The sequence below is a fragment of the Loa loa genome (genome assembly GCF_000183805.2).
Source record: "Loa loa unplaced genomic scaffold supercont3.36, whole genome shotgun sequence".
NCBI lineage: Eukaryota > Metazoa > Nematoda > Chromadorea > Rhabditida > Onchocercidae > Loa > Loa loa.
In genome coordinates this window covers 290,890-302,557 of record NW_018108216.1, presented here as the reverse complement: position 1 = coordinate 302,557, position 11,668 = coordinate 290,890, and the positions used below count along the sequence as shown (strand labels likewise).

Here is an 11,668-nt window from a genome sequence, read left to right as displayed (position 1 = left end):
CATCGGTAGGTATACTGTATTGTTCATGTGATTCGTGTAATTAATAAAAAATAACAACAAGAAATGCTTCATTAATATCACCTAATATAAGCAGCTTGAATAAACTTGCAATAATATCACTTCCAGATTGTATCAACCATCTTCAGACATCGATCCGTGTGGTTTGTGTGTGTGTGTGTGTGTGTGTGTGTGTGTGTGTGTTGTGTGTGTGTGTGTGTGTGTTGTTGTGTGTGTATGTATGTGTGCATGTGTGTATATATATAGCAGCGTTGTACTCAAGAACTGAATGTATTTTATCGATTTCTGATTTATATGTAATTGCATATGTGTGTATGCATGTGTGTATGTGTCTTTAAGTGACTTCCTGCTGGGGGAATTGAATTGAAATTGAATAAAAATGAGAGGGAAGGTAGTGTGCTCCAAGGGGACGCTTGCGCTGGGTTACATCGGAAATTGTAAAATTGCTGTTCCCGCTGTGTTGCCTTCATTGCTTCCCTCTATTATTTTGCTACATCGTCATCGATAAATTTAAATTTCAGATATTGGTCATTGGTCAGTAACTTCATACTATCTCACATCACACTTTGTGATTTAAGGTTCCATGACGAGAATTATAGTGAATTATAGTGAGTGAGATAGGGCTTTCGTGATACACCAACGTAACTAGCATGTGTTGCGCAATGTCTGCTTGTTCGTGTATTCATTTATTCAATACTTCAGGCTTAGGACCAACTGAAGATTCGCAATTATGAATGTGAACATGTTCAGTGATATCAAAGACGAGTTGCACGGTCAAGAGCAGGATGTGGCAGAAGCAACAGCTACAGCAAATACTCTTGCTGATATTTCCACTCTCATAACGCAGCAGAGTAAGAATTATAATGATGGTAGACTTGGAATGACAGAATCGAGCGACAAAAGTTAGTTCATAACGTCAACCGTCGTTTATATTTCTCAAACATAGCATGATTATTACTATTTTACATTCAAATATTCAGTTTTTTTAAAGCTGAATCCTTCTATGTCTGCCTTTTTCACTCTCACTTCTGTTTTCTCCATCATTGAAACCCTTTGAAACATAAAATGCGTCGTTCGTAATTGATTAAGATATAAAAATCTTCGAAACTGAATAGTTTTCAGGACCAAGACGTGGTCGTGTGGCGGAACACCCGTGCTGGGAATTGGTGCAGCGAGTTGATGAACATAACTGCATGATTTGTAGAATATGCTCCAAAGTAGTAAAATGTTTGAATACCCGGAATGCAATGCAGCATTTTAGTAGTTGTCACCCACAGGTAGGTCAGCAACTTCTTTCTGAGGTGGTTGAATAGAGAAAATTGACTACTGACTATAGTGAGTGTAGGCACCTGAGCTCACGCTAACATTGGTTTCTTGTGGGGAAACAAGACTACTTTTTTAAATGTTAGACAAATGATTGAATAAGTTATTTTAATTCCTGTTGTGATCTGAGATTGTAAAAAAATAAGGGTATTTCTTATAGTATTTATTGCTGTTTAATTTCTTCCTGAAATTTCATTTCTCAAATTATATAAATGCGTACTATGAGTAGTTCTAGATTGCCGTTGAGCTTGATCAATCGTGGCAAATGAAGTTGCAACTCAAAGCTGATTTCAACCGCATATCTTCCGAAACCTCGTTATTTCGTAAGTCAACTTTGTTGTTTTATTGAGGGTAAAGCGCAGATATGCTATCCAGAGAGGTAAATGAATTGCACTGACTTTTGCAGAATCATAGAATTACTCTTAATTCTCTGTACTTGTGAATTTATTAAGATACTATCTCAATTTGATCTTCAGATAGAAGTATGTGGAAAAGGCGTGGTCGTGCAGCAGAACATCCCAGTTGGCGTTATTTCTGTCGAATTAATCGAAAAAGTTCCAATTGTAAGCTTTGTGGTGTGCATGTGGCGTATGCATGCTCTGGCAATTTGATGAAACACTTGAAGTCCAGACATCTTGCAGAATTTGCCATAACTCAGCGAGAATGGGACGAAATTCTCAAGGTTAGCTTTGAAGTTTACGGTAGATGGTTTGGGAAGCAGTATTAGAATTCTCTGAAATCCTGATGGAAATAGAAAATGTTGCCGTTCGATTCTTCCTTACGAAAGTATCTATATGCGAAAATAGTTTATTCTTTCAGTTTTTCCACTTATTTTACTTTCTTTCAAAATAAGGCCGACCACATCTAAAGTTTTACCATTCATTGGTTCCAGAGAAAGAAACAACTTTGCGAGTTGCGACTGAAGGTAAGTTCGAATGTATCCGGATCTGAAGAACAGTCACCATCAAACTTCTTATCTTACGATTATGAAGATGAACAGGATGAGGGCCTAGGTGGAGATGGGATCGAAGGAGAGGAAGATGGCAAGTTATTGAAATTATTTCCCTGGTGAATGAAATTAGTGACAAAAATGATGTGCTCTTAAGAATTTGTTAACTTTTCTTTCTTTTACTTTTGGTTGCCCTTTTCAGGTAACATGGAACTCTTCGAGCAGGGCAACGGGAATGAGAATGACGGTTCAGCATCTAATGGTATTGTTTTTGCCTAATATATTCGTTAAAATCTTTCTCTAGAGTGAAATGCATTTCAGATTCATTTCTATTATGAAATCCTCCTTTTTCATGCATAAATGTTAATTTATTAGAATCTTATAATCCCAGATGTTTAATTTTGTTTTTTTAGAGACTGATTCGAAGTTGGATGATTTTGATGGTCAAACAGCTGCTGACCAACATGATGCAACACTCGAACATTCCATTGCAGATGATACAAAAATAGCGGATGTTAGTGAAACGGCAAACAGGATTTTACAATCAATTGGGTTTTCATCTGATCTACCTAAATCACCTTCACCTGTCAATATTTATCATAGTTTTCCATTGAAACATTTTTATACCACTTACATATATTGTCAGTTTAGGGTAATTTCAAATGCATTATTTACTATTTTCTTTTTCTATTTTTAACAATTTTGCCTTACACTTAATTCGGATTTAGTCATTAAAGTTTGTTATAGTTGTTAGGATATCAAAATTACCGAATATACCAAGATATTACAAGTTGCTTTAACAACTCTTATAAAACCAGAAGATGGTTAAAAATGAATGTATTTCAGGGATTGCAACAGCAGGGGTCATGGCTTTCACAAACCTCTTTGGTTACGAAAAATGACGCATTTAGAAGGCGTATTAGCTTTTTCGGTAACTTATAACTTTTTATTGATTTTATTTTCTCTGATTTATTTATTTCTAGATTTAAAAAAAAAAATATATTTGAATTTCTTTTAGGAAGTAGTCAACACTTTTTTTGCTTATTTACCACGCAGTTCAGATCCTGGAAGGAAGAAAGACCTTTGTATCAAATGGAAATGACGAAAGGAGGAAGCGCATGATTTTATTCTCGAAATATAAACATTTTTTATCGAAAATTCGATTTTCCTCCGAAATCACCGTAATAATATTACTTTTTCAGTAAACGGATTGGCAGAAGATTTGGTGTCATTCCCAATGGAGAAATCATTGTTGTGTATGCGTCAAATCCGAAAATACATGGATGAGAAGTTGATTGGACTGGAAGGAAGTATACAAAATTCAGAAGTAGACACCAATATTACTTAATAATCTTTCTTTAACAAAATTATATGTCATCTAGCTGTAATTTATACGTTAAATGCTTGTTTAACTAATTTCTGAACTCATTCGAAGTAACTTAGTCCTAATTATATATATATATATAGCTTGTTTTGCGTACAGGGAAAGTTAAAGATAAAGAACTCTGATCAGGCAGCTGACTATAGGGATATAAATTTACAAATATATTTTCGAAAAAGTATCTTGGATGGTAGTTTTGTTGGTAATGTGATATGAATTTGTGTGATTTTTTATGAATTCAATTAGACGTTCTTGATTGTCTATTTATTGTTTTGTGGAAACTTGCATTCTTTGTGATGGTATTTGTTGAATATTTGCATGGTGCCTGATTATGCTGTATTTTGAACGGTTTTCACTGAATCACATCTATCTAATAATCCTTAAAGAAACTATTGTAGTCAAATATCAAAATAGAGCTTCATTATCCATTGCTTGCGATATTGTTGTCAAGTTGATTAACGGTGGGATATTGTAAATATAGCATGCTACACATACCATTACCTCAAATATATTTTATATTATCTTCGTATTTACTGTAATCTCAACTTTTAATGATTGAGTTTTTGTATAAAACTTGTAGTATTCAAGTCAGATTCTATGAATTTTCGAATTTGTCGGATCCAGTTTTCTCCGTCGAATTCATTCTTTTGTTATAATGTAAAGTCCTCGGTTTTTATTGTAATGCTTTAAACGTGCTAAAATTGAAAGTGAAACACCTTTGGATGGAATGAAATTACTGTTGTTTTATGATAGTTATAAATTATGACTTTGCATGTGCATATTTGCAAATTACCAACACACCAAAATAGGAAGGGATGATGAGCGCTTTTGGTGGATAGTAAGGAATATACGAAGTTATTATAAGTTGCTCTGGAAAGTAGTCGTTAGCGGCTTTTCATTGATTACGGTTACTTCCATTTCTTTCCAAATTTCTCAAACAACATGAGTTAGTGCTGTGTCCGTTACTGCTGTTGAACAATCGTAATTCAATGCTGGAGTAGTGATTTTCACGCCGGCTAGCTATTCGGGCCGCAATTATGTGTCTGGCTCTGGCTGGTGTTATGTTGTTGCTCAGATTACTGGCTGATTTCATTGATTCCGGCAGCAGTATTGTCTGGTCCCACGTCCTATTTCTCTATCAGTTATACAATCAGACTTTGAATTTTAGCCCACGACAGTTCTAATCTCCATTCCTTTATTTTCCGCAGAACACAGGTTATTAGCTCGATCGCAATGCTAACTATACAGAGGTCTTCATAAATACCGAGCATCGAGAATTACTGCTTACTGCAGTACCAGAAATCTGTTTGATGGATCTCGGTCCAAATAATTTTACTTCGCAACAGCAAAATATTGATTCTGGTGCCTTTGTCATCAAGCGGGACCCTGAGAAAACGTTCGCCTTAGTGGAAGCGACAGCAACTGCCAGTGCTTTGGCAGATATATCAGCTATAATATCACAACAATTTACCAGTCAAAGCGATAACTCTGAAGATGGTTGGTTGCCTTACATTATATCTTCAATCAATCTCTACAACTACCTTAACTGTCCATTGTGTCCTTATGGACCGTCGTAGTGCCCTTAGAAGAGTTTACGGTTCTAACCAGCCAACTGGCATCATTTAATTTGCTCTTTTATTAGACTATCGGTGATGTTATTTCGTAAGCGAATCATTTCAAGCAGTTTAGAACAAAAAATAAAGGAATTTTCCTCTGCTCGAAACTTGTATTAATATAACTTTAAAAGAGAGAAAAAAAAGTCCTCAATTTAATGGTGAAATATTTCCTTCTTAATTACTTTTTCCGGGTGCTTTGTTTTGCCTCTGATGCAAATATTTTGAGCTATTTCTGTTAACGCAACATCTACAGCGGAAAAATATTGCCTGAATTTTTTTCTCGGGACGATTCACTATCATCATAATATTGAATGATCGATCATCCGTATATCAGGAATTCCAGGAGCTAATCGTGACCCAGATCATCCATGTTGGGACTATATGCATAAATCTGATGATCTTGATTCTATGGTTTGTCGTGTCTGCACACAGTTGTTCAAACCCATCGATGTTCAAAAAGCTATGGAGCATTTTATAAGTTGTCATCCTCAGGTGTATTTTTTATCTTTTTTAGCGCTTTTCGCATACAAAACAAACAGGTGTTAATTTGGAAAGTAAAGCGCATTTAGTTAGTCTTGGTGATTGATTAATGAATTTTTATGTTCTCTGTAGAATTCGAGAGTGATTTTACCGTAGTACAGCAAGAACTTATTCCAGCTTCTACTATACTAAGGCAGAATCACTCGCTCAGATTGGGGATAGGTGAGAATAAGAAAAAACCTGGGGGATATTGAAATTGAAAACAGGGTTATGTCACAATGATGCGGTCATCTTTTTTTCTTTGATCTCATCTGGGATTGCTGCAAAACATTTTAATCTTCATAGTCAAGGGAGTCGACGCAAACAAAGAAACGGAAGGAATAGGTCTCATTTCTGCAGTGGTTTTATCTAAATTTAATAAATTTATCAACTTATAATAGGAAGTCTGTTGTGGCTGTCACAATTGGATGTACCTAACATACAGGGTTCATGTGAGCGGTATAGGAAGACACTTAAAGAGGAATAATAAATGCTTATGAAATGGAGTATAGGTTAAGATTTATAGGCTGTTGTCAGATCTTTTTCCCATAAACAATGGACAGGAATTTCCAGGAATCGAAAAAAAAAAACCTTGCACTCACCGTTATGCTGAGACAACCTATTAAATTCAGTCGTAATTTCGATAAATTTATGTTCAACCTGACATGTTTTTGTCTTTCTTTATGCAGTCATTACGAGTTGTGTATTTCACTTTTAAAATTGATTAGCTCTCCTCCTTTCTATTTTTTGTTTTTCCTTCGGTTCTTACCATCAACTGGGTATGGAATTTGATTTTAAGACATTTTAAAATAATAAACCCTGCGTCACTGTTAGATTATTGAGGATAACCTCATCTAGAATTCCCAGACTCAAAGTTGGATAAGTTCGCTTCAGCTGAGAATATTGTTCCATGCTAATGTTCTTTAACTTGCTATCGGTAGGAATAAATGCGAAATCTTGTTCTTCAGATCGCAACCGAGCTCGAACAGTCATGGCAGATGAAATTACAGCTGAAATCATCAGTTAATCGATCAGCTGATGAGCCGTTATCGTCCAAAGAAGGTTCTGAAAGACGAGGCGGACATGGAACTGAACATCCATGTTGGCGTTATTTCACCCGTAATCGAAAAAGCGCTGATTGTAGAATGTGCGGCACACATGTTGCGTACGCGTGCTCTGGAAATTTGATGAGGCATCTGAGATCAAGGCATATCTCTGAATCTGTAATTACTCAAAAAGAATGGGAGGAAATTCAGAAAGTTTGCTTTTTTGATTTTTCAGTTAGTATCGGAGTAGTCTGTGAAATGGCGAATGAAATGATGCTATTTTCGTTTTTGAATCACGAACAAATAACAGTTTACTAGTACTAATTGTTTACTAATTGTTTTTAAACTTTTTTTCAGTACACGATAATTCCTTTATTTTCTTTAGGATGTGCAGAATTTTTCCACATCGTATAAAAGATTTTTCTTTATGGTCATAGCTTGATAACTATCGGAATCCAAAATTGTTTAATTTCCTTGTATTCTTCTTTCCAAAATACTGTCGTGTCATTTTCTTGATTGATGCCTACTCTTGCTGAATGGCAATGATTTTGCAGCTTTCTCAGTGCTCTTCAAACATTGATAAATTTTTAATCCTTACTAGAAACCATGGATTACTTTCATGTCCAAATGCTCACGGACTGTTTTCAGTTCACTTAAGTGGCGGGATGACATTATGTTAAATTATTATAGAAAAAGTGGCAAAATATATACTTATCAGTAAGAGAAATACTACAAGCCGGAAGAAGCTGTGTAATATAATTTTTTCAAAAGGACATAAGTTAGTAATTGTCTGTTCTAAATGAACTGTTTGAAACCATCTAAAACTATCTCTGTAAAACGATCTTGCCACTCCTTAGTTTACATTAGATTTTATTATTCAGAGAAAAAAACAGCTGTGTGAACTAAGAATGATGGCTACTGCAAATGCTTGTGGTTCGGAAGAACAGCCTCATTCAAACGCCGTTTCATATGCTTATGTTGATGAGGAACAAGATGGAAGTATGGCCGGGGCTGGGGAAGAGTATGATGGTATGTACAATTTATGACTTTAGAAATTATTTCGAGAAAGGCAAAGTAAAGAATAATAAGATTTTTTTATCTTTTCTGATATACTTTCAGGAATTGTTGAAAATGATGAGCAGAGGTACAGGAAAGAAAGCAGTGTTTCCTCATCAGCTGGTAAGTCTTCATGTAGATTTCGTTCATAATTATTAAATATTTAGAGATCGGAGAGGTTTATATTCAAGTATTTTTGTTTCAATACTCCTGTATATTTATTTGACTGGGTTAACTATTCAGATTGTGAAAATTTCATGAAATTCATAATTTGTATTACGTAACGATTTAATAAATGTCAAGGTACAAGAAGCAGGCCCTCCTAATTGAAAGACTTGCTTCGCTTCATTCTCTTGGTCTTAACTATGAAATGCATCATCTTTTATTTCTTTTACATCTTTCATTTTGCTTTTTCACTTTTTCTTTCTGCGGTATCTCGCTTAAGGACTAAACATTTTTATGAGCGATTTTGATTTCATTTTTATTAAAAGTTATAAATACATGATTAGGTGTTGCTATTATATCTTGGTGGTTCGTTAGTTTTCGTTGACAATTAATTATACTCTTAATTGAAGGCTTTGCTTTGCTTCATTCTCTTGATCTTAACTGTGAAATGTTCGAAACTAGAATATCAAAAACGTTTTTTCAGCAAGTGATGTAAAAGTGAACGGTGGCAATGATACTGCTGCCAGAAATGCACAGTCATTTGCTGGCGCGCACACATCTTTTGAAGGAATATCTCCGGTATAGTTTTGGAAATCACAGTTTTAGATATTTGCATTTGCACTGATTTTCTTACTGATGTAATAAGCTCTAAATCACTTTTAATGCTCTTATAGAAACACCAGCAAAATTCCGGTCCTCTGGCTGGTGGTGGTCGTTCTCGGGCTCTCAGTACTGGAAAAAATGCAGCTTTTCAGAAGCGTATAAATTCTTTTGGTAAGCCATTCTGTAAAAGGATTTTCTTTGTCGTTTTTCCGATGCAGATTCAAGGGGCAGGGTCTGAATTCTGGATAATTCCAAACAAGCATCATCTTTTATGTTTAAAATTCGAAGCAATTTAATTTCTGGCTTTTCAGTTAACGGACTCGCGGAAGAATTGTCGTCATTTCCAATGCAGAAGTCATTGGTCTGCATGCGACGAATCAGAAAATTCATGGATGAGCAGCTGCTCGAATTGGACGAAGTTACTCAAATTTTCGAAGATGATGCTGGTATATCATGACAATTTAAAGGCATTTTTTGTTCCATTTGAAAACGTTATTGCTTTTATGATAAAGGGAAGCGCAACTATAATCAAAGTAGATAATTGTTATGTATCCTTTATATCAGCTTTACATTATCTTTTGTATTACACTGAATGGCTGATCTCAAATATTGTTATGATATTTCATGTATGAATGATTGATATCTAAGGATCTTTTGACGCTATCATTTTGGCATCTAAATTTAGAAAACCTTGACTTAGAAGACAGAACACGTATATAGTCGACAATATGCTAAGTTTCTAGAAATTTATAAAATATGCAACATTTTATAGAATGTCAAGATGATATTTGAATTCTCGTTGAGACTATTACAGACCATATGGCTGAATATTGATAAATTTTGGCTAGTTTGCCATTAGTTATAGTTTTTTTTTTTGCTATTGGTTATACTATATTAAATCTTCAGGAAATTCTTGAGCATGGATTTCATGTTTTGTTTCTTGTTTCATCCGACTGCTGAAGTCTTTGTTCCTATGCTAGTCTTTTTTTGGGATAGATTTTTTTAACTGGCGATTAAATCAAGCTGCTGTTGGGCCGTTTAATTGTTTTTCTGCGGTTCTTATAGCATTTAGGTCTTCTATCGGAAATCTCAGTTCTTTTATTTGAATAATGTCTGTCTTTGTTTGTACATATCGCTCCTCTGAACTACATTCAAATTTGTATATTACTGTTTTTTCTGTTACTGTAATACTGTATTTGCTCGATTTTTTAAGATGAATTAAAAGAGTTCTTCGTGATAGTTTCACTTTGTAGTCGCGATTAACTGCATACTGAGTTAATCAGGTAGGACTTAGGTTCATGATTTCAATTTTATAGCAGAAATGGAGCATAAAAGAGGTATAAAATTTGTAGTGGAGGCGTGTGGGAAGTGGAAAATGCAAAAATTTTTTTAAATGCTATCAAAAATGCATGTGGTGGTTGGACCATATGGAAATTTCCTGATACCGTTTTGTCGTCCTGAGCTTTTCATGTAGGGGTGTTATTCAGCAGTTCATGACTGTGACCTTACTTAAGCATATTCACCTTTCAAGGGGGATATTCAAAATTCCTTATTGATCAGACCGCTTCTTGCTTTGAAGTTTGGGTAGCTTCTTGTACGATATATCACCACTGAGACTGGAGAAATTTGAAGCTTAATGAAGTGTCTAGTCGTTGCGTCTCAACTCTGACAAATATATGAGAAGTAGACTGAATTTTGCATAAATTATCCACGGTGAGACGTACGATCTGTGCTGTATTCTCGAGGGAATGATTCATGACTTGAAGGAAGGAAAACATAACAACAGCCTGAAATATTAACATATCTTCCATCTTACGCGGCATCATTTGCCCTACAATTATTATCTACTGAGTGTATTAATGCGAAAGGATCCTTTGGTTACTCTCAAACATCATCTCAGTTATTTTTCGGAGTTCGACTATGTTTCAACATTTAAATGAACCTAAACTCATTCATATTTTGTTTCTTGGCTTTTGCTTCGATTTTCTTCTTAATATTAACTTTGACCTAATCAATTTGAATCAGGCTATATTGATGTAGATTTTGTAGAGAACTAAATATAAATGGGTTTATTGCCCCATTTCACGTCCAATCCATAAAAGATAGAGAGAGAAGAGGGTAATGTTTTCCTCTGCCTTCCACAAACAAAGAATAATCTTTGTCAAAGAGAGAAGTAGAAGTAATTCTGATTTCTGGAATTTTGAATTTGGAATTTTAAATTCACAGTTGACTTTTTGATTCAAAATCAGAAGCATTTCTTTTGAAGATTTCAGTTCGAATAAAGAAGAGAATTACAAATGGGAAAGTTCGTATGCTAAGTTTATTAATTGAATCTTTTTGCAGGCGTCGTCGACTCCCGAACGATCTATTTTTGACATGCGACAACTTAACCATTTTGTTTTCCCACCATCCTTGGTTATTCTTTTAATATCAGATTCAAGTTAAAGCTTCTGAAATAACGAAAAATTTATTGTTTACATGAAATGAGATATCGATAAGTTCTTTAAATGTATTGCAAGTGAAAAAAAACACAATGTAATTGTGTTTACCACTTTGTGCTACTTTTTTTTGAGAGGAATTTGATTTCCATCTTATCATTCGAATTTAAGTGCCATGAGGAGATGTTAAGGATAATTAAGGAATGATTCAGGGATCAGTGACAATGAGTCATATTTTCCATCGTTCCAGAAATGTCGCCTAAGTATTATAAAACGTGAGGTTCGTCAATCACTAGCAAATGAAAGTGAGCGAATCGATGATGGCTTAATTGATCGATGCGTTGAAGTTGGTGTTGGAGCAGTTGGAACTTCAAGTCCTGTTCAGTTGATAGGTGTCGCATACAATCTCTACAAGCAACAGCTCGCGGTAATTCCATGAATGGATTCTATTTCAAAGACATATTAGGGGAAACAGAATATTATCATTTATTTATTTATTATTATTATTATTATTATTATTATTATTATTATTATTATTATTATTATTATTATTA

At 34.6% G+C, this 11,668-nt stretch overlaps 4 protein-coding genes across 4 annotated transcripts in view; 3 read left to right on the top strand and 1 right to left on the bottom strand.

Annotated features, from left to right (window-relative positions):
• The first annotated feature begins 715 nt into the window (after positions 1-715).
• Positions 716-3,819, top strand: LOAG_08862 (hypothetical protein). Its single transcript, XM_020447816.1, has 9 exons — positions 716-920; positions 1,141-1,295; positions 1,577-1,664; positions 1,818-2,023; positions 2,234-2,384; positions 2,493-2,552; positions 2,704-2,876; positions 3,137-3,221; positions 3,493-3,819. Exons 1-9 carry the CDS (start codon positions 749-751, stop codon positions 3,636-3,638), a joined length of 1,236 nt encoding a protein of 411 aa, XP_020301991.1. The 5' UTR covers positions 716-748; the 3' UTR covers positions 3,639-3,819.
• Positions 3,820-4,076: 257 nt separating this feature from the next.
• On the bottom strand, positions 4,077-4,764 carry LOAG_08861 (hypothetical protein; the record flags this gene model as incomplete). Its single annotated transcript, XM_003144391.1, has 3 exons — positions 4,077-4,172; positions 4,465-4,541; positions 4,584-4,764. The coding sequence occupies 3 exons, from the start codon at positions 4,762-4,764 to the stop codon at positions 4,077-4,079; spliced, it is 354 nt and encodes a 117-aa protein (XP_003144439.1).
• Positions 4,718-9,537, top strand: LOAG_08860 (hypothetical protein). Its single transcript, XM_003144390.2, has 8 exons — positions 4,718-5,168; positions 5,631-5,779; positions 6,775-7,065; positions 7,734-7,881; positions 7,972-8,031; positions 8,558-8,652; positions 8,748-8,847; positions 8,988-9,537. Exons 1-8 carry the CDS (start codon positions 4,982-4,984, stop codon positions 9,131-9,133), a joined length of 1,176 nt encoding a protein of 391 aa, XP_003144438.1. The 5' UTR covers positions 4,718-4,981; the 3' UTR covers positions 9,134-9,537.
• A 998-nt stretch (positions 9,538-10,535) lies between these two features.
• LOAG_17052 (hypothetical protein) overlaps positions 10,536-11,668 on the top strand; it is a gene marked incomplete at both ends in the record, with an annotated part of 3,751 nt that continues 2,618 nt past the window's right edge. The window contains 3 exons of the mRNA XM_020449713.1: positions 10,536-10,553; positions 11,020-11,091; positions 11,365-11,541. Coding sequence (XP_020306734.1) covers positions 10,536-10,553; positions 11,020-11,091; positions 11,365-11,541 — 267 coding nt within the window. The remainder of the gene's footprint in view (positions 10,554-11,019; positions 11,092-11,364; positions 11,542-11,668) is intronic.